The sequence below is a fragment of the Bos javanicus genome, chromosome 28, assembly GCF_032452875.1.
Source record: "Bos javanicus breed banteng chromosome 28, ARS-OSU_banteng_1.0, whole genome shotgun sequence".
Classification (NCBI taxonomy): domain Eukaryota; kingdom Metazoa; phylum Chordata; class Mammalia; order Artiodactyla; family Bovidae; genus Bos; species Bos javanicus.
Window position 1 is genome coordinate 31,900,185 of NC_083895.1, and position 23,686 is coordinate 31,923,870.

General features: G+C 36.9%; 1 protein-coding gene across 6 annotated transcripts in view; it reads left to right on the forward strand.

Moving 5' to 3' along the window:
• ADK (adenosine kinase) overlaps positions 1-23,686 on the forward strand; it is a 551,072-nt gene that overhangs the window by 449,315 nt on the left and 78,071 nt on the right. For all 6 annotated transcript variants that reach the window (XM_061405841.1, XM_061405844.1, XM_061405846.1 and 3 more), the window contains one exon: positions 8,355-8,469. In XM_061405841.1, the coding sequence (XP_061261825.1) occupies positions 8,355-8,469 (115 nt within the window). The remainder of the gene's footprint in view (positions 1-8,354; positions 8,470-23,686) is intronic.

A 23,686-nucleotide genomic window follows, 5' to 3' on the forward strand; every position in this document is an offset into this window, starting at 1 on the left:
ACGATCGCCAAGAGTTTCTGGAAATGAGACACTAAATTAGATCATGTTTGTTGATAGAGTACAGTGCTGCTTCCCTAAGTGACTGAGTCCCAAGTGATAACAGTTAAAAAAGCACTCAGTTAACAGAAAGAGATATAATAGTCGTGATTCTCTTGATTTAATCACTTACTCATTCAACAAATACTTGCTGAGCACTTACTTTGTGCCTAACACTTCGATAGACCCTGAAAACAAGATAGAAAGAATGAAAGTGTACGGTAAAGGAAAAGGTGGGAGTCTCCTATTTTAGATACTCTGATCATTGGAGTGACTCTCTGAGGAAGTAAAACTAAAAAACACAAATATCTAGCTATGACAGAAAAAAGCAAAACAAGCAACAGGGAAACAAACCAGACAGAGGGAACAAGAGTTCGCAGGACTTTAGACACAAGAGAGCATAATGTACTGTGCACTCCAGGTGGTGACAGGAGGCCAGTGCACCTGCAAAGGAATGAGTGGCGAGGAAGTGGTATGAGACAGGATGGAGACTGACACATCGTATGACCACCCTGATTATTACACGAAGCAGAATATGTGTGATTAAATGGGGCGATATGTATGAACACCATATTTGCTTTTCTATAGGAGTAGATAGGTGGTGACAGTATTCTTTTACATTTGTATCATCAGCTTGTTAAAAATGGAATGAAGACAATATATTAATTTGGAAAACAATGCTAAATTTAAAGTGTGTGACCACCAGTGACAATAAAAGCATAATTTGACATTTATGAAATGATTCAAAGTTTACAAAACATTTTCTAACATATCATTAATACATTTAATATTCATACAAACCTTGGAGGGGTAGGTAGGGCATGTATTGCCATATCAGTTGAACAGAAAAAAAATAAACTACATAACATGTTCAGAGTCACATAGCTAACAGATAATGGAATCAGAATCTGAGCTCAGCTGTCTTGAATCTGGTAATCTTTATAAACTAAACTTCTTTCTCACAGTCTAACATATTGGAGGAGGAAATCAGATTTTCAAATGACCTTGGAAAATGAGAAATATCTGGAAATTCAGAAGTTGAAATTCACTAGGGTAAAATACAAACCAGAATAATTAAGAAAAATATCATGTTTAAATGCAGGATCAGCAGTGACTTGTGACTGTTCCATATAATTATTTAACATGAAGATGCTTTAGTTTTGTGATCACAACAGAAATCACATAACCAGAATTCATAGACGCAGTATGATCTGTGGATAACAGGGAAGAGTGTTGGAATCAAGACTTTGTGGATGCTAGTCCTGGCTCCACTTCTTAGTATGTTTATGACCTTGGGAAGTTACTTAACCTCTCTGTGACTCAATTTCCTCATCTATAAAATGGGGATATAGTAATAGCACCTATTTCCTAGAGTAGTTAAGATTTAATGAATATTTTAGAGCTATATACATGGCTCTTGCTTTCTGCATCTATAAAATAGGGACATAGTAATACATACTGTCTAGACTGGTTAAGAGGTAATGAGTATTTTAGAGTGCTCATAGCTGTTTATACATGGCTCATATTTAAATTGTGAGCTTCCTTCTACTTTTTCTTCCTTTTTTCTCTTTCTCCTCCCTTACTGGATAACATAATTGAATTCTCAATACTCAGAACTCTTCAGAGGGCTTCCCTGGTGGGCCAGTGGTTAAGAATCCACCTCTTGGAAATGCGAGAACACTGGTTCGATCCCTGGTCCAGGAAGTTCCTACCTATTGCTGAGCAACTAAGCAACTAAATGTGTTACAAATATGAGCCCACTTGCTACAACTAGAGAAAGCCTATGGGCAGCACTGAAGACCCACCACAGCCAAAAAAAAAATTCTTGAGGTCCTTTCTAGGGATTTTCAGGCAACTTAGGATTTGACAGTTTTGGAGCATATTTAAATGACAGTAAATATAGGAAATACATTAATATTTATTAAGTACTTGGCATGTGCTAAATACTACATTCAGCTCTTTCACTTACCTTATTTTTCCTCCTCATACACACACACAAAAAAACTATTTAAACTTTCTATTTTGAAACAATTTTAGATTCAGAAAATTTGCAAAAATAGTGCAGAGAATTTCTGGATACCTTCACTTAGCTTCCCCTAATGTAAACATCTTACAGAACCAAGGTATAATGATCAAAACCTGGAAGTCAACATTAGTACAGTGTTAGTAACTGAACTATAGAATTTATTCTCATTTCACCAGTTTTTCCTCTAATTTCTTTTTTCTCTTCCACAATCTAGTCCAGGGTCACACATTGCATATATTTGTCTTCTTAGTCTCTTCTTATCAGACAATTTCTCATGCATTCCTTGTTGTTCATGATCTTCATGCTTTTGAACACTGCCTGTCAGTCATTTTGTAAAATGTCCCTCAATTTAGGTTTGTCCAACATTCAGAAAACTAAGATCATGGCATCTGGTCCCGTCACTTCATGGCAAAAATATATGGGGAAACAGTGGAAGACTTTATTTTGGGGGGTTCCAAAATCACTGCAGATGGTGACTGTAGCCATGAAATTAAAAGACACTTGCTCCTTGGAAGAAATTCATGACCAACCTAGATAGCATATTAAAAAGCAGAGACATTACTTTGCCAACAAAGGTCCACCTAGTCAAAGCTATGGTTTTTCTAGTAGTCATGTATGGATGTGAGAGTTGGAATATAAAGAAAGCTGAGCACAGAAGAATTGATGCTTTTGAAGCGTGGTGTTGGAGAGGACTCTTGAGAGTCCCTTGGACAGCAAGGAGATCCAACCAGTCCATCCTAAAGGAGATCAGTCCTGGGTGTTCACTGGAAGGACTGATATTGAAGCTAAAACTCCAATACTCTGGCCACCTGATGCAAAGAGCTGACTCATTTTAAAAGACCCTGATGCTGGGAGAGATTGAGGGCAGGAGGAGAAGAGGATGACAGAAGATGAGATGGTAGGAAGGCATCACCAACTCGATGGACATGGGTTTTGGTGGACTCCGGGAGTTGGTGATGGACAGGGAAGCCTGGTGTGCTGCGGTTCATGGGGTTGCAAAGAGTCGGACACGACTGAGCGATTTCACTTTCATGCGTTGGAGAAGGAAATGGCAACCCACTCCAGTGTTCTTGCTTGGAGAATCCCAGGGAGGGCAGAGCCTGGTGGGCTGCCGTCTGTGGGGTCACACAAGAGTCGGACACGACTGAAGCGACTTAGCAGCAGCAGCAGCATTGTGCCCTTATCAGTGCATCATAACAGGGATATACATGATATCCCAATGTCTTACTGTTGGTGATGTTAACTGTGATCACTAGGTTAAGGTGGTATTTATGCTCTATGAAGTTAAGTATTTTCCCATTGTAGTTGATAAAATATCTTGGGGGTGATACCTGTGCAGATATCCCATTTTACCCACTAATTTAAGCATCACTAAAGTTGATCCCTGGGGTAAAGGGATGTCTGTCAACCTTCTTCACTATTAGCATTTCTATTTTTCCTTCTGTAATGAATAAGTTTAGAGGGAGAGACTATAAGACTAAGCAAATACCCTGTTTCTCTTCAGACTTTTACCCATCAATTTTAGCATACTTCACTCTCAACATCTTTTAACACAATTACTATTGTCTTAGTTTTGTAGATGAGAAAATGGAGTTTCAGAGAGGTATATTTACCTGCTTTGCTGTTCAGTTGCTCTGTCATGTCCAACTCTTTGCAACTGCGTGGACTGCAGCACGCCAGGCCTCCCTCTCCATCACCAAGTCCCACAGTTTACTCAAACTCATGTCCATTGAGTCGGTGATGCCATCCAGCCTGTCTCATCCTCTGATAGCCTCTCCTCCTTCTGTCCTCAATCTTCCCTAGCATTCAGGGACTTTTCCACTGAGTTATCTGTTTGCGTCAGATGACCAAAATACTGCAGCTTCAGCTTCAGTCCTTCTAGTGAGTATTCAGGGTTGAGCTCCCTTAAGATTGACTGGTTTGATCTCCTTGCTGTCCAAGGGACTTTCAGGAGTCTTCTCCAGCAGCACTGTTCAAAAGCATCAGTTCTTTGGCATTCTACTTTCTTTATGGTCCAGCCCTCAAAACTGTACATGACCCCTGGGAGGACCATAGCCTTGACTATACAAACCTTTGTCAGCAGTATAATGCCTCTGCTTTTCAACACACTGTCTAGGTTTGTCATCACTTTCCTGCCAAGAAGCAATCGTCTTCTGATTTCATGGCTGCAGTCACCATCCACAGTGATTTTGGAGCCCCAGAAGAGGAAATCTGTCACTACTTCTGTGTTTTCCCCTTCTATTTGCCATGTAGTAAGGGGGGCTGGATGCCATGCATGATCTTAGTTTTTTAATATTTAGTCTTAAGCTTGCTCTTTCACTCTCCTCCTTCACCCTCATTAAGAGACTCTTTAGTTTCTCTTCATTTTCTGCCATTAGAGTGGTATCATCTGCATATCTAAGGTTGCTGATGTTTCCCCCTGCCTATCTTGATTCCAGCTTGTAACTCATGCAGCCTGGCATATCTCGTGATGTGCTCAGTGCATAGGTTAAACAGACAGGGTGACAGCAAACAGCCCTGTCGTACTCCTTTCTCAATCGTGAACCAATCACTTGTTCTGTAAAGGGTTCTAACTGTTGCTTCTTGGCCCACATACAGTTTTCTCAGGAGACAGGTAAGATGATCTGGTATTCCTCTCTCTCTAGGAGCCTTCCACAGTTTATCATGATCCACACAGTCAAAGGCTTTAGCATAGTCAGTGAAACAGAGATAGATGTTTTTCTGAAATTCCCATGCTTTCTCTATAATCCAGCAAATGTTAGCAATTTGATCTCTAGTTTCTCTTCCTTTTCTAAACCCAGCTTGGACATCTGGAAGGTCTTGGTTCACATAATGCTGAAGCCTAGCATGCAAGATTTTAAGCATGACCTTACTAGCATGGGAGATGAGTACAACTGTCCAGTGTTTAGCATCTTATTTGGTACTACCCTTCTTGGGGATTGGGATAAGAATTGACCTTTTCCAGTCCTGGGGCCACTGCTGGGTCTTCCAGATTTGCTGACATAATGAATGCAGAACCTTGATGGCATCATCCTTTAGGGATTTGAATTGTTCTGCTGGAATTTCATCGCATCCACTAGCTCTATTAACAGCAGTGCTTCTTAAGGCCCACTTGACTTCACACTCCAGAATGTCTGGCTCTGGGTGACTAACCACACCATTGTAGTAATCCAGTTCATTAAGATCTTTTTTATACAGATCTTCTGTGTATAAGAATTTACTATTTGAGGTCACACAAATAGGAAGAAAAGCTATGACCAACCTAGACAGCATATTAAAAAGCAGAGACATTAGTTTGCTGACAAAGGTCCATATAATCAAAGCTATGGTTTTTCCTATAGTCAGTGTTCATTGGAAGGTCTGATGTTGATGCTGAAACTCCAATACTTTGGCTACCGGATGCAAAGGGCTGATTCATTTGAAAAGACCCTGATGCTGGGAAAGATTGAGGGCAGGAGTAGAAGGGGACAACAGAGGATGAGATGGTTGGATCTCACTGATGGTTGAGGCATCACTGACTCATTGGACATGAGTTTGGGTAGGCTCCGGGAGTGTTGGACAGGGAGGCCTGGCGTGCTGCAGCTTGTGGGGTTGCAAAGAGTCAGACACGACAGAACAACTGAACAACAACATCAAAATTAGTAAATCCAGTTGTGTCATACTCTAAAATCCCTTGTAATTCCATCATTCTGTTAAGATATGTTAGAGCAGATATATGGGAGAAAGAACTACCAGGAGATAAGGAAGAGGTTCATGTTTTCAAGTTTTACAGAACTCGAAATATATGTTGCTAGGAAGACAAAATTGAAGTTTTAAGAAAAGCTTTTATACTAGATGGGAATCATCTGTTGAGGGCAAAACAATGACTCCTCAAAGCTTAGTGTGGGATACTTTGATTTGGTGCACAATGAAGCTATAGATATGGATACAAATAGAATAAAGCTTATTCTTTCTGTGAAAATTTATCTTTTATATCTGAAAAGTTTGTTTCAATCTTGAATTGCTGTTTTTATAAGGTTTAACTTGAGGCATGTTAAAAATGTTGCTTTGATTAGGTTACCAAAACTCCCACAAAACATTCTCTTTTTTCACAGGGTTGGTATAAGGCAACCAAATCTCACTCTTAATTTATTCCTTATACCATTTTTAAGAAGGATCTCTACTTAAAAATCATCCAGTACATGCATAAAATTCTACTCCTAAGGTGGTAAAGTGAATCTTTCTGGAGTTTGCCTCCTATCTTTACTAAAAATGAACTGTACTCAATCATAAGCAAAAATCCTATATTAGTGAAATAAGTCTGTAGTAAAGAGATTTGAATACTATATGTAATTTTAATGTATATATTTATTAGAAGCATTATTATTATAAGACATTGTCATTTGGGGGGATAGACTTCCCTGGTGGCTCAGATGGTAAAGTGTCTGCCTACAATGCGGGAGACCCAGGTTCAGTCCCTGGGTTGGGAAAATCTTCTGGAGAAGGAAATGGCAACCCACTCCAGTATTCTTGCCTGGAAAATCCCATGGACAGAGGAGCCTGGTAGACTACAGTCCATGGGGTCACAAAAAGTCGGATACAACTGAGCAACTTCACTTTCAAATGTTACTGGTCATTTTTAATAGTCTTTCCCCTCAAACTGAGGGAATTTCTTTTCTCATCTTATCAGAGTTTCAGGCATAGTTCTTTTCTAAAATAAGCAAACAAAAGTGAAATAGTCAGCATGTTTAAAAGGTCAGCAGCATTGTCCAACCACAAAAGACTTTTTTTTTTTTTTTCAGAAATAGCAGTCCTCAGGAATCATGATGTTAGGTTTAGGAGAAGCTTAGATTCATATATCATCCAGAATCTTAAGTATTTTGTGACTAAACAGCATACAAATATTTCACTAAAGATTGTCATACCTTTAAAAACATAATGGTTTCTGATGTTGTCTGTAGCCACTGTGACTTGTCTGCTTTGCCAACCTAAATTTTTCTGTCCTATATATCCTAATTAATTTCTTTTATTAGATATATTTCCACTCTGGTATATATTTCTCTCTCCATACCTTTTTTAAACTTTGCACAGTGATAGAAGAAGCTACCAACAAACTCCAGACCATGCACAATTTTAGCAGCCCTCTGAATTCAAACATGGGTTTTTAAATTATCTAAAATTGTTGAGGACTTCCCTGGTGGTACAGTGGATAAGAAATCTGCCTGCCAATGCAGGAGACACAGGTTCAGTCCCTGGTCCTGGAAGATGCCACAAGCCGAGGAACAGCTAAGCCTGTTCACTGCAACTATGGGCCCACATGCCACAACTGCTGGGCCTACCTGCCACGAGTACTGGAGCCTGCAAGCTCTAGGCCCAGGAGCCACAACTCCTGAAGCCGTGTGCCTAGATCTGTGCTGCACAGCAAGAGAAGCCACCGCAGTGAGAAGTCTGCACACCACAGCTAGAGGATGGCCCCTGCTTACTGCAGCTAGAGAAAGCGTGCACGCAGCAATGAAGACCCAGCGTAACCAGAAAAATACAATAAATTAGTTTTTTAAAAAGCTAATGAAAATACATTTTTTAATTCAAAAAAGTTGAAAACATGATTCTAAAAATCTAACCCATAGCTCAAGAATTAGATTTCAAGACAGAACATTTATGATGTAAAACTTTGCAGCCTGTGTGATCATGAAAAACAGCGTGAGGGTTTCTAGAACTAATTTGTACTTTTTTAAACTTTATCTTTAAAAAAGCTAAGTCTCTAGAAAATGGTTAGCATCTCATTTTAGTTCTTTGAAAAATTTATTATATTAACTGCATTATTTCCAGAATCAGCATAATTATGCTCTCTCTGTAAGCCTCTAAAATAATTCAGTAATACTCTTTTTTATAATTCTCTCATTAATTGGAAATTTGAAAACTGACTTCTGTTGATATTAAAGAATTATCATTAATTAAAAATATAATATAATAGATGGTTATGTTTGAATCATTACCTTTTAGAAATACATAATAAAGCATTTTACATGTGGCATTATATAGTATTTGAGATTTCCTTAAGAATAATATGAAAGGTAGGTAGATAAATAGAAATAAGATTCATCATAAATTTCAAATCATTGCAGCTTGATGATAGGTTCCTTGAAGATTGTTGTACTATTCTGTTTGCTTCTGTATGTAGTTAAAATTTTTATGTAATTCTATGATCAAGTCTCTCTTATTTTGAGCATGAGAAACTAAATCCTTAATCTACTATAAAATTTTAGTTTATTGTATTGGTTATGAGCATATTTTTCCTCCTTTCTATTAATAGACTGAAGACATTAAAGAAATAGCCAGAAAGACACAGGCTCTGCCAAAAGTCAACTCAAAGAGGCAGCGAATTGTGATTTTCACCCAAGGGAGAGAGGACACCATACTGGCTACAGGTACGTGGGGAAGCTGTGGGGAAAACCCGGTATTATGGAGATTAATCATTATTTTAAAATGTTATATACTTTCTATTATAAATTACTCAAAGCAGTGTACATTTTTCTTTTTAAAATCTCCTCCATGTACTTTACGCACTGTCACCCCCTCCTCCAACTCCTGCTGCTGGCATCCACCAATCTGTTCTCTGTATCTGTGACTTGGAGTTTTTTATTATTTTTTTTTAATTCTACATATAAGTGAGATCATGCAGTTTTTGTCTGTCTGACTTACTTTGCTTAGTGTAGAGTACTGAAGTTTCATTCATGTTGTTTCAAATACTAGCATTTCCTTTTTTTGTGGCTAAATAATATTTCACCGTGTGTGTGCACACATGCGTGAGCTGATGTATATATACCACATTATTTTTATCCATTCTGAAGTCTGTCCATCCTAAATGTCTATCAGTGGACACATAGGTGTTTTCCATGTCTTGGCTATTATAAATAACACTATAGCGAACATGGGGGTGCAGATATCTCTTTGGGTTAGTGTTTTTGTTTCGTTCATGATGCAGAAGTAGAACTGCTGAGTCTTATGGTAGTTCTACTTATTTTTGAAGGGCCTCCATACTGTTTTTCATAGCAGCGGCACCAATTTACATTTCCACTAACAGTACAAAAAGATGCCTTTTTATCCACATTCTTGCCAACAGGTATTTCCTATCTTTATGGTAGTTTAGCCATTCTAACAGGTCTGAGATGATACCTCATTATAATTTTTTTTTTTTAACTTCTTAAAGTGTTTTATTTATTTATTTATTTTTTCTAATTTTATTTTATTTTTAAACTTTACATAATTGTATTAGTTTTGCCAAATATCAAAATGAATCCGCCACAGGTATACATGTGTTCCCCATCCCGAACCCTCCTCTCTCCTCCCTCCCCATACCATCCCTCTGGGCCGTCCCAGTGCACCAGCCCCAAGCATGATGTGTATTTTCCTGATGAGTAGTTATTTTTAGTACCTTTTTCGTGTACTTATTGGCCATCTGTTGTCTTCTTTTGAAAAACTGTATGTTCAGATCCTCTGTCCCTTTTTAAATTGGATTGTTTGCTCTTTTGCTGTTGAGTTGTATGAGTTCTTTATGTATTTTGGATGTTAACCCCTTATGAGGTATATGACTTGGAGATATTTCCTCCCATTCTGTAGGTTGCGTTTTACTTTGTTAATAGTTGCCTTTGCTATATAGGAGGTTTTTTAGTTTTAACTCCCACTTATTATTGTTATTTTAGCCTTTGCTTTTGGTGTCAAATCCAAAAATCATCAAGACCAATGTCAAGGGCTTACTCCTTTGTTTCCCTCTAACAGTTGTTTGATTTCAAGTCTTGGCTTCCAGTCTTTCATTCACTTTAAGGTGATGCTTATGTATGTTGCACGATGGTGGTCCAGTCTCATTCTTTTGCCTATGGCTGTCTGGTTTTCCCAATACCACTTATTGTGAAGAAACTATCTTTTCCCTCTTGTGTCCTCTTGGCTCTTTTGTCATAAATGAATTCTTTTGCCTATGGCTGTCTGGTTTTCCCAATACCACTTATTGTGAAGAAACTATCTTTTCCCTCTTGTGTCCTCTTGGCTCTTTTGTCATAAATGAATTGACCTTATGCGCATGTTTGTCTCTGGGCTCCGTTCTGTTCCATTGGCCTGTGTGTGTGTCTTGTTCAGCAGAACTGTACTGCTGTGACTACTCTACCTTTGTAATGTCATTTGAGATCGGGAAGTGTGATGCCTCTAGCCTCATTCTTTCTCTCCAGATTGCTTTGCTATTCAGGGTAGTTTGTGGTCCTTTGCAAATTTGAGGACTGTTTGTTCTATGTCTGTAAAAATGTACCTTTTATTGTTTATTTTAATAAATACAGCTGTCTTCTCCCAGTAAAAAAATCTTTCAAGAACTTATATTTATTAAAATTCAGTTGAGTAAATCCACTTTGATTTTGTTTATTTGTTTTGAAATTTTGGAGATATTGTCAGTCTAGAAATGTCTTTCCTGAAAATAGATAAATAAATAAATTTTACTTACCAAGTATCATGCTTGAATAAAATAAACTTATCTGATTATGAGCAAGTAAAATTCAGAAATAAGTTACTTTGTTATTTTTAAACTTCAAGAAGAAAACCTCATTTCTGTTTTTACTCAGCCATCTATTTTATAACTGTTATAGAAATAGGTTTGTCATGAGTTAATAATTGTGGCAGCTGGGTGATGGATATATGGGGGATGGTTATTATGTTATTACTTCCACTTCTTCATATGTTTTAAAGTCTCCATAATTAAAAGTAAATGAAACAGAAAGAAAAGTAAAAAAAAAATTTTTCAGACAAAATTCAGAGTTATTAAGGACCTTTCCTAAGACACACTGATATCCTTGCTAAGTCTTGAATTTTGGGAGGAACTTAAAGAAAGGAGGGCAGTCCAGTCAAAGAGGATCATGTAAGCAAAGGCACCAGGTAGTATATAATCTTTAATTGCTGTGACAGGAAAAGCCATGTTGTAAATGTGTACAAAGGAGAAAAGGGTCATGAAAAGATAGCCCTGCATTAATAATAACTACCTGGATTGCTGTCTTCCTATACCATGTGGCCTCTTCCTGTCTTAGCAATGAACTCTTTTTGGAAAAGTGAAAAACATGCAGATTTTTTTATCTTACAGGAACTGGTATACTGCCTTCAGATTCAAAACATGCAATTTGTTGCTCTTTATGGAGACATTTATTTTAAGGCTTTATATATTCCAGATCTACATATTGTACAAGTGTCTTCCTCATTGTGAATTTGCACAATTTTCCCAAAATTGAAACCTTTAAAATTAGCCTCCCCTTCCTATGACTGAATTTCCTTGTCAACTCATTTTGTTCTTTATTAAATCTATTAAACCATGCTTAGGGATGCTTACCAGCAGGAATTTATTTGAGGAAAGACACTGGCTAATCTTTGCTGTTTCTACTCTATGAAAATGAACTTAAATTAGAGGATGCACTATATCTGCAATGCATGATAAATACAAGATGGATAGAGAATCTGTTCAGTGGTGTCAGCTACAAAAGCAAACATGATAAATGTTAATGCAGTTTTGAGCCCTGGGATAAGCTATTCAATGCAGAAGCATAGCTGAATCTCTTTGCTGTGTTGTTATTCATGGCAGCCAAATAAATGTCAATAATAAAAGAGAATTAAAGATTTTCATTTCCCAGAGGCAATCCTCTAATACGGCTTGATCTTTCATTTCATTTGTAATTCGTTCTTATGTCAGGATGCAATCATTTGCCAGGCTCTGGGTGTCATGTTAAGTCATTTAATAATGATTAAGAACATAAAAATGCTTGGCCTGTGGGGCAATTCACAGAAGAGATGCCAATTTGTTATTGTTTTTCCTCCTTCCCTCTTGAATATGGATCAGCTTTTTCCCACCTCCTAGCATTAAAATACTAATGGAAGATGGGGAAAGAAAGTATCCCTTAATTTACTGTAAGTGACATTCCAGAATGTTACAAGGCAATGCTAACACACTTATTAAAACACTAATTAGGAATCATTGTTCCTTAAACCTTGTGCTGTAGAGTACTTTTAAATGATCATTGCTAAGTTTGTGGCATTTAGCAATAATGTAACAAAATTAGTTTCTTGGTATTTAATTCTGGAGACCTTTCTCCTTTTGAGATAGAGTCAATAAACTGTTTTCTCTTATATTATAAATGTAATTCTTTGAATTCCTCTTCCATAAATTGCTTGTGAATCTAAAGACTTTTCCACTTACTCCTTTTTTGTTTTGTTTTTGGTCACTTCTATTTCATTTGGGAATCCATCCTCTATCCTTCCAGCCCAGAGGTTTTGTCACATAGTAATCATTGGTTCATTGCTTGCAGGCTAATTGAGTTCTGAGCTTTTTGGGGATTGAGGGGATTGGAGAGGGACTGGAAAATAATGAGCAAGAGACTAGGGATGAAGGCAGGAAAGAAAAGTTGATTCTATCCATTTTGATCCTTTTAATAAATGTTGAATGAACCTGTTGGCAACATGGGAGTCAGGTTAGGGAAATCATTTCTGTGTCTATAAACTTTAGAAAAACTAAGACTGAAGATTACCTACCGCAAAGCAGCTGCTAATAAGGTCTTCAAATATTAACATAAATATAATCTTACTAAAATAAGGATTGTAGTGGAAAAAAAGATTTTCTACATACACATGTATAAATATGTACATATATGCACATATATACATATTTATATCTTCATAGCAAGTTTAAGTTTTTCCAAGTTTCTGTACTAAATATATCATAGAAAATTGGAAGAAGCAATAGGACTTTTGTTCTGAATTGAAAATAACACATTTTACACAGTAGCTGTTATGAGACAGTAAAATAGGGACACTGAAGAATAAGCTGTAGACTTTTCTGAATACTTCCAGAGTGCTTTCTGATCTGTTTGAATTGTAATTGTGCCCTAAAAGAAAAAAACAGACTAGGTCAGAGGTTCTCAATTGGAAAACTGGTGCTGTTATATTAGAATCACCTAATGGGCTTTTGGTAAATATTGCCCTCCCTTCATAAAAACACCTTCCCCTCAACCTGATACATCCCTGTGAGGAGTTAGAATATATATCCTCAAGAAGATGTATAAGAATGGAGGTGATAGAGTCTGGGGGAAGAGAAGTGCAAGGTTGTGAATTTGTTGAAAAAACTCCCTTAGGTGATAATGTGTGTGCACTTAGTCACTCAGTCAAGTCCGACTCTGCAACCCCATGGGCTGTAGCCTGCCAGGCTCCTCTGATCATGAAATTCTCCAGACAAGAATACTAGAATAGCCATTCCCTTCTCCAGGGGATTTTCCTGACCCAGGGAATCTTAAACAGATCTCCAGCATTGCAGGCGGATTCTTTACTGTTTTAGCCACCAGGGAAGCCCCTTAGGTGATATAGCAATGCTACTATCCTCTTCTCTCACTTTGAGAGCCACTGGATTAGGTGATTTGATAACGTTGCTTCAAGTTCTATGATCCTGTGGGATAATGGAAACAAAATCTTTTAGCAGCTAAGCATCTGATGCCTCAATAAGTCAGGCCTTGTTGAATCCTTCTCCTTCTCAATAAATCACAAAGTAACAAGGACTCATCCACAATAAAAAGCAATCTATATACATACTACTTTAAATAGTCTCCTGCCTCTGGGAAGTTCGTAATTTAGGATAGACACATCATAGTGTCTTTTGTCATTTTCTTATGAGTAAATGGGGTTATTGAAGTTTTTTGTTTTCATGTTCTTGAGTCCTTAAACTTGTCACCCCATTTGCTAGTTAAGTTTTCATGTTCTTTGAAAACACTCAAGGCTGTCTATTACTCTCTAAGAAAAGCTCAGTGTGATTTGCAATTCTGGTAGGCATAAAGCACAGAAGGTGTGCAAAAGAAAATGCGAACTCTAAAGGAAAAACAATCTCAGCAGCTGAAAGAATAATGTCAGCACATCATCACAACTGCTACTGCTATAAAATATTATTATAAATCACTTTGAAAATGTTCTCCACTACAGCCAAACCAATTTTAAATCTTGTTCTTATTGGCATAGGTACTGGTAATGATGTGGATGGAACAAATTAAGTAGCATTCTTTCCGAACATCTATGCATGGCATTCTTAGGAAAAAGTTCTTACCAGATAAGGTTTTACACAATATGTATTTTTCTTAACTATTAACGTAAAAAGGTAACTTATTAATTCATGTTCCATTTAAAATGTTTTGTAACCACAAAAGACAAAGTTCTTTAATCCAGAGGTTCAAAATAATTTAAAATGACATATGTGAAACTGTCTTGTTCCTGACAAAGTATTATCTTTGGGGCATGGTTTGTATGGTTTAGTGATCTCAGGCTTGTCAAGAAATGAGACTTCTTTGAACACCCACCTTTCTATCAAAGCTAGAAAGCAAAATGGAAGACAGCCTACACTAGGCAAATGTTCTCCTCATCATAGAATTTATTTTTAAAGGACCTTTAATCAGATTTATTAAGGTATAGATTACATATGGTAGAATGCACATATATTTTACCAATTAACATGGAACAGCCACTGTAATCAAAATATAAAATAGATTATATGGTTTGTTTTGAAATATAGTACGGATACACAACTGGTTCAGATTTTCATTATGTTGGCACATCATACCTACGATTTTCATACCTATGCCAGTGACCATCAAATCAAGTAGAAGAACCCTTCTAGCGCTTTAGAACCCACACCTTGTACTCCCCTCCTAAATCATTACCCCCACCAAATTTACCCATTATTTTCACTTCTACTGCTCACAATTTGTTTTGCTTCTTTTTAAAATAGAATCACCCAATATATAGGCTTTTTATCCTGCTCTGTCCCCATACTTTTTTAAGCACTACCTTCCTTTTTCACAACATAAGATGTTCAACTACTTCTTCAAATAACTCCAGCTCCTTTTACTAGCACATGTTTTTAGAAACCCAAATCTGGGTACTAGATATGCTCATTGCTACTTAAGAATCATTGCTTCTAGGCCCTCTTACAAATAGATTGGCTGCTGCTGCTGCTGCTAAGTCGCTTCAGTCCTGTCAAAGTGAAGTCGCTCAGTCGTGTCCGAGTCTTGGCGACCTCATGGACTGCAGCCTACCAGGCTCCTCCGTCCATGGGATTTTCCAGGCAAGAGTACTGGAATAGGGTGCCACTGCCTTCTCTGACCCATGACTCTACACCTGTTTATATTTATTTCTCTATCCATGTATATATTTAAATTCCATGAGTTCAGACTGATACCTTTGATTGCATTTTATTGTTGGCACAATAAAGTTCTTTCTGACCGTCTTCCTTTCCTTATTTATAACTTCTCACTCTGATATTGAAATTTCTGGTTTTGTTATATAAGCTATACTTACTATTTTTTTCATCCTAAAGTAGTTTTTGAGCTTCCCTGGTGGCGCAGTGGTAAGGAGTCTGCCTGCCAATATAGGAGATGCATATTCAATCCTTGGGTCAGGAAGAGCCTCTGGGGAAGGAAATGACCACCCACTCTAGTATTCTTGCCTGGGGAATCCCATAGAGAGAGGAGCCTAGCAGTCTACAGTCCATGGGGTCACAAAACAATTGGACTCAACTTAGCAACTAAACAACAAAGTAGTTTTTAATTGCTTTCCCATACCCTTGTGTGAAACATATTTCCTTGACATACAGTGTTAGTTTACAGTTATTTTTGTCTTTGACCCTGTGGTATCTAGTCAGTTCAGTTCAGTTCAGTCATTCAGTCGTGTCCGACTCTTTGTGACCCCATGGACTGTAGCACGCCAGGCCTTCCTGTCCATCCCCAACTCCCGGAGTTTGTTCAAACCATGTCAATTGAGTCAGTGATACCATCCAACCATCTTATCCTCTGTCATCCCCTTCTCCTGCCCTCGATCTTTCCCAGCATCATGGTCTTTTCCAATGAGTCAGCTCTTTGCTTCAGGTGACCAAAATATAGCAGTTTCAGCATCAGTCCTTCCATTGAATATTCAGGACTGATGTCCTTCAGGATTGACTGGTTTGATCTCCCTGCAGTCAAGATGGTGTTATCCAAAAGTAACTCTAAGTTAGTTCTTATTATTCCATCCACTTCAATATGGTTACATTATTCATTTGTAATAGTTATATTTATTAGAGTTTGTATTCTACTTTGATTTCCTTTCATATCTGGGTTTTTTTTTTAATTTATTTTTTAATTGAAGGATAATTGTTTTTTAAATAAGTAAAAAATTTACTCCTTATAGTGTCACTTTCTGTGTTTTGACAAATGCATATGTTTATGTAACCACTACCATAGTTAACAATTCAGAATTTTCCAAACTGACGGTACTAATTTATATAGAATGACTTTTCCCCCTCACATTTTCACCAGCATTTGATACTGTCCATCTTTTTAGTTTTGTCATTTTGGTGAGTATATACTAGTATGTCATTGTGCTTTTAATTAAAATTTTCCTATTGTAATGAGGTGGGGCACATTTTCGTCTGCTTATTAACATTTGAATATCTAGTTTTGTGAAGTTCTTGTTAAGTTTTTGTGCTTATTTGATTGTCTTATTGATTATAATTCTTACAGTCAACATGCAAGTCTTTGGTTAGAAAAGCCTTTATTTATTTACTGTAAAATTCTATTTTGTATTCTTATTTCCTGAAGCACAATGTATGTAAATATCAAATCATTTTGTTGTACACCTGAAACTAATGTAATTTTTAATGGAGTATAGCTGATTAACACTGTAGTGTTAGTTTCTGCTGTACAGCAAAGTGACTCAGTTATACATATACATATATCACTCTTTTTAAGATTCTTTTACCATAAAGGCCATTAAAGAGCATTGAATCGAGTTTAATTACAGTTAGGTCTTTATTAGTTATCTATTTTATATATAGTAGTGTGTTATACCAATCACAATTTCCTAATTTATCTTCCCTGCCCTTTCCCCCGGTAACCAAGTTTTGTTTCCTACATGTGTAACTGTATTTCTGTTTTGTAGATAAGTTCATTTGTACGCTTTTTTTTTAGATGCTACGTGTAAGCAATATCATATGATATTTGTCCTTCTTTCTCTGACTTCATTCAGTATGACACTCTCTAGGTTCATCTGTGTTGCTGCAAATGGCATTATTTCATTCTTTTTTTATGACTACTCTGAGTAATATTCCATTTTATATATATATATATATATGTATGTATGTATGTATGTATGTATGTATGTATACCAGATCTTCTTTATCCATTCTTCTTTGGATGAACATTTAGGTTGCTTCCATGTCCTGGCTGTTGTAAATAGTACTGCAGTGAACCTTAGGATGCAAGTATCTTAGAAAAGCCTTTAATTTTAATATAGTCAAATTTATAGTGTTTTCTTCTGTGGTAAATAAACTTTGCTGTTTTTTTGAGGAAAATCTTTACATATGCCAAGCTCATGTCTTCATATTTTCCTGTTATTTTTTCCTAATGTTTTATTTTAAAAAAAGTTTTCATGTAGATCCACAGTCCATCTAGAATTAGAGCTAGTTTTTGTATATGATGTGATCCAGAAGGCATGATTCATTCATTTTTCCCATATGAATAACCAGTTGACCCATCATCGTCTTCCTAACGGCACTAAATTGATACCTTTGTCATATTTCAGATGATCTTGTATCTGTGATTCTTTTTCTTGACTATTCTATTCCATTGTCTCTTTATTCTTATACTGGTTTACATTGTCATTTACTTAGTTTATATAATCACCTTTATTATCTGATTATTATCAGCTTTCTAACTTTGTTCTTCAGGACTCTCTTGGTTCTTCTTGGTCCTTTGCATTTCCACATAAATTCCAGAATCTGTTTATTATCACCTCCTCTCAAGTTTTATTTTTTGTGTCAAATTCTTAATAGAATTTTTTTGAGATTTTATTGAATCTGCATTTCAGCTAGAGAGAATTGATACCTTTATAATATTGTGTTTTCTAATCCATAGAGTATTTCCCTCTGATATTTTAAGTGGTCTTTAATTGTTCTCAAAATGTTTGTTATTTTCAGTGTAATCGTCTTATAATATCTCTTTGTAAGATTCCAGGTTTTTTGTCTTTTAGTGCTGCTGGTGCTGCTGCTAAGTTGCTTCCCCTCTTTAAATGACATCCTTTTAGATTTCAGCTTCTACTTGTTTTTTATTGATGTATAGATTTTTTTTATAGTGACTTTGTTTTCATTTTAGTAATGTATCTGTTGGTTCTGTAGGATTTTCTATATATATAATGATATCATCTGTGAATATTTAGAGATTTACAATTTTGCTTCTTTCCCAAATATTTACTTTTTTTTTTTTTGGCTATATGGGCTTTCTCTAGTTGTATCAAGCGGGAGCTACTCTCTAGTTATGATGTGCGGGCTCCTCAGTGCGGTGGCTTCTCGTGTCATGGAGCACAGACTCTAGGACACAGGTTCAGTTGTTCCGCAGCGTGGGGGATCTTCTCCTGTCAGTGATTGAGCCAGTGTCTCCTGCATTGGCAAGTGAATTCTTTATCACTGAGCTACCAGGGAAGTCCCACAGATGTTTGCTTTCTTTCAGACTTTTTATCAACTGTATTATCTAGCACAGTACAGCATATCAAATATAAATACAGTTGAAATAGTTATTTTGAGCATTTTTGTCTCATTTCTAACAGGTGAAGTCTCATTTCAGCACTTCATCAAAAATGATATTTGCTATATTCTCTTTGTCGATATTCTTTATCAGATTAAGGAAGTTTCCTTCCAGTAATAGTTTACTAAGAATTTTATTGTTGTTAAGACTATTTTTTATTCATGAAGGAATGTTGCATTTTATCCAATAACTGTCCTGATCTATTAAGATTGCTATATGATTTCTTTCTTTTTTTTTTCCTTTTAATGTGTGAATTATAGCTTGGTTTTGGAGTGGTAAAACCACCTTCGCATTCTTGAGATAATCCCAATATAATTGTGATATTCTTCTATTAGATCATTGGATTTGATCTAATTATGTTTTGTTTCTGATTTTTGCAGTGTTGCTTAGAGAGAGTTTGCCTTATAATTTTCCTTTCTTGTAACATTTTGTTACTTTGGATAGGAACATTATGATGATCTTATAAAATGAATTAGATAAGCGCCTTTTTCTGTTCTAGAGGAGTTTTATTACACTGATGTTAGTTTTATGTAAATATTATAAAGAATTCACCCTTCAAAATGTCCTGGCCTAGGAAGTACTTTGTTGGATGACTTTTCATTGCAGATTCAGCTTCTTTCATTGAATCAGAATGTGTAGCTTCCATTTCTTTCTATGCTAGTTTTGATAAATTGTGCTTTTTCTAGGAATTTTCTTCATCTAAATATTAAAATCTATTAGCATAAAATCATTCATACTATTCTCTCACCTTCCTGCTTACTATAGGATTTATAATGTTGTTTTTTAAATTCTTGATCTTGGAATTAAATTTCTGCTCTTTTCCTTGATCACTTCCTAGAAGTTTACTTTAGTTAGGATTTTCCAAGAAGTAGATGCCAAGATGAAATTAGAGGGACTTGCCTAGTTATCCAGTGGTTAAGAGTCCACCTGCCAATGCAGAAGACACAGATTAGATTCCTGGTCCAGGAGTATCCCACATGCCTCAGAGCAGCTAAGCCCATGTGCCACAACTACTGAGCCTGTGGTCTAGAGACCATGAACAGTAGCTCCTGAGCCAGCATGCTACAACTGCTGATGCCTGCGTGCCCTGGAGCCTGTGCTCATCAACAAGAGAAGACGCTGTAAACAGAAGCCTGCACACCGCAACTAGAGAATAGCCCCTATTCGCCTCAACTAAAGGAAGCTGGTGGGCAGCAACAAAGACCCAGCCAGCCACAGATAATTAATTGTTTACATTTTTGAAAAGATGAAGTTAAACATCAAAAGATTTATTGAAGGAAACACCTGTGAAGGATAATAAGATGGCAGTCAGAGGGGGCAAAGAGACCTGTCAAATTGTGATGCAGGTCTGTTCCCTGTGTTAGAGAGAAGGAAAGTAGGTAGGAAAGAAGGAAAGTAGGAAGAGGCTTAGGTTGTAATACAGTAAAGTTTTGACAGCATCAGTGAGGATTCCTCAATCCATAGTTGCTCATCAAGCCAGGCTGTCGAACGAAGTCCCACCTCTCAAGAATAGGATTCCAGAGATTCCCTGGTGACTCAATGGTAAAGAATCTGCCTGCCAAGTTCTGGAGACTTGGGTTCAGTCCCTGGTCCAGGAAGATCCCACGTGCCGTGAAGCAACTAAGCCCATGTGGCACAACTGCTGAGCCTGTGCTCTAGAGCCTGGGAGCCACAGCTACTGAGCCCGCATGCCACAACCCAGAGCCTGCATGCTTAAGATCCTGTGCTCTATACAGGAGAAGCTACAGCAGTGAGAAGCCTGCACGACCCAACTAGAGGGTAGACTCTGTTCACTGAAACTAGAGAAAAGCCCATACAACAACAAAGACCCAGCACAGCCAAAAAATAAATAAATGAAGCGACAGCAAAAAAAAAAAAAAAACTCCACTGCCTTCCTGCTGTGCTCAGTCCCCTGCTGTTGGGAAGCATGGACCCAGCATGAAAGCAGTGATGGATTCAGAACATAGCTAGTTCCATCGGTCAGTTATGGCCCATGGCAGATCTGAGAGGCACATTTTGATGGCCTCCACAGGGTTGATCAATTATTATTATTCTTATAAAGAATCAAGTCTGTCTTCATTGATTTTTCTCAATTATCTAGTTTAATTTTCATCTTTGAAATTTAAATCCTTAAGTTATTTAGAAAGTTTTGCTTAATTTCTGAATATCTGGAGATTTCCTAATTATCTTTTTGTTTATGACTTTGTTTAATTTTATTGTGATCAGATATGTTGGATGATTTTAGTTCTTCAAAATTTGTTGTAATTTTGTTTTTACTGCATGCCATACGGTTAATTTTATACATATTCTTTGGGCATTAAAAAAATGTAAATGCTGATATTCTTATATATTGCCTTATATATACAGTTAGGTCACGTTTGTCAAGTTTGTAGTTCAGACCATTTATATTCTTGTTTATTTTTGTCTGCTTGTTTTATCAGTTATGAAGAGAGGTTTATTAAACAGTCCTACTCTGAGTTGAATTTGTGTATTTCTCCTTTTGGTGCTATCAAATTTTGATTTATGTATTTTGAAGGTATCCTATTACATGCACATAAGTTATTTTGTTTACTATATATTTATTTATTTTCTACTGCACTGGGTCTTCTTTGCTATACATGAACTTTCTCTAGTTGCGGTGAACGAGAGCTGGTCGTCACTGTGGAACACAGACTTCTCATTGTGGTGGCTTCTCTTGCAGAGCATGGGCTTTAGGCATGCAGACTTTGTGGGCTCAGTTGCTCTGAGGCTTGTGGGGTCTCCCAGGGCAGGGATCAAACCCATGTCCCCTACATTGGGAGGTAAATTCTGAACTAGTAGACCACCAGGGAAGTCCTGTATATAAGTTTAGAATTCTTTTATCTTCATGATAAATTGAATGTTTTATCATCTTGAGATGTCCCTCTTTACTTCTAACAATGCCTCTTGCCTCAATGTCTGTGGTATCTGTTATTAGTGTAAATATGCCAACTTTCTGTGCCTTATTATTTGCATTGGTGTATGTCTATTCCTTTACTTTCTACCTTTCTTTGGTCTTAATTTAAGATTTTTTTGCAGTTGGCATATAGTTTTTTGTTGTTTTGCAATTCTGACAATCTTTATCTTTTGGAATCTTTATATTAAATATAAATAACTCATATAATTGGATTCATGTTCTATTTTCTCATATTTGTTTTCTTTTTTCTGTCCTTTCCTGCATCTTTTGGATTAATCAGGTGTTTTTAATTCTCATTTCTATCTCTATATGTTTGCCAGTGGTATATCTTTAATGTGTACCCTAAAGATTACAGAATCTATCCTTGACCTATTAAAGTCAAATATAAACCATAACTTTTGCCACTTCTCATACAAAAAAAAAAAAAAGTAGGATCTTAGAACGTTTTAAATCCATCTAAACCTTTTAATCTTTTGTATTATTGTTGTCATTCATTTTAATTCTGCATATATCTTAATGCCTTGTAGTGACAAAATACTGTTATCTTTTGCAGTTGAATATACTCCTTCCATTTTTTTCTTTCCCTTTTGCATTTCTATGTTTTCATCTAAGTATTTACAAATTATTACATAATTTTTCTTCTGCCTAAACAGCCCCCCTTTTAGTGTTTCACTTAGTGTGTGAATTCTTTTGGTTTTTGCTTGAAAATGTTTCTATTTTATGGAACTCTATATACTGGGTTATATTACTTGAGCTCTTTAATGATCACCTTCCATTATCTTCTGGATTCTTTTGTCTTTGTTGAGAAGCCACAATTAGTCTTATTCTTGGTCCTTTGGACATATTTTCATTTTCTCTTAATGCTTTTTGGGATTTCTCTTTGACCTTAACTTAGGTTTGTTTGTTTTTTGACTTTTTATCTTGTATTGAGTATAGATAATTAGCAATACTCTGATAGTTTCAGGTGTACAGCAAAGGGACTCAGTGATACATATTACATGTATCCATTCTCCTCCAGGAGAAGGCAATGGCACCCCACTCCAGTACTCTTGCCTGGAAAATCCCATGGATGGAGGAGCCTGGTAGGCTGCAGTCCATGGGGTCGAGAAGAGTCAGACGTGACTGAGCGACTTCACTTTCACTTTTCACTTTCCTGCATTGGAAAAGGAAATGGCAACCCACTCCAGTGTTCTTGCCTGGAGAATCCCAGGGATGGGGGAGCCTGGTGGCTGCCGTCTATGGGATCACACAGAGTTGGACACGACTGAAGTGACTTAGCAGCAGCAGCAGCATTCTCCTCCAAACTATACTCCCACCCAGGTAGCCACACAGCACTGAGCTGAGTTTTCTGTGCTATACAGTAGGACCTTGTTGGTTATCCATTTTAAATCTAGCATTGTTTACACGTCAGTTCTAAACTCCCTGACTATCTCTGACTTTGATCCTTCCCCCTTGGCAAGCATAAGTTTGTTCTCTATAGTGAAAGTGAAAGTGAAGTCGCTCAGTCCGACTCTTTGCGACCCCATGGACTGTAGCCTATCAGGCTCCTCCGTCCATGGGATTTTCCAGGCAAGAGTGCTGGAGTGGATTGCCATTGCCTTCTCCAGGGGATCTTCCCAACCCAGGAATCGAACCCAGGTCTCCCGCATTGCAGGCAAACGCTTTACCATCTGAACCACCAGTTCTTTGACTTTAATTTTGTATTTGGTTTTGTATTTATCCTGTTGGGATTTTTAGTGCTTCTTTCATCTTTGACTCTGGATCATCTTCTTAATGTTGCTTAACACTTTGGGGAAATTCTCAGTAATTATCTCTTAGATACTGCATTCTTGTCTTTCCAATTAGAGACCAATCACATATCTTGGGCCTTTTTCATTGTGTCCCATATGTCTTTTTTACCTTTTTTGTATCTTTTATCCTTTTTCTTCCCTCAGGCTTCAGCTTGTGTGTTTTGCAGTGACCTAGCATTTAGTTCATGAATCCTATCTCTTTTGCTTTCTCCTATCTGCATTTCAACATATCTGTTGATTTCCTTATTTCAGTAATCACATTCTTCTTTTTCTAAATTATTTGTTTCTTTTGTATTTATCTTAGTTT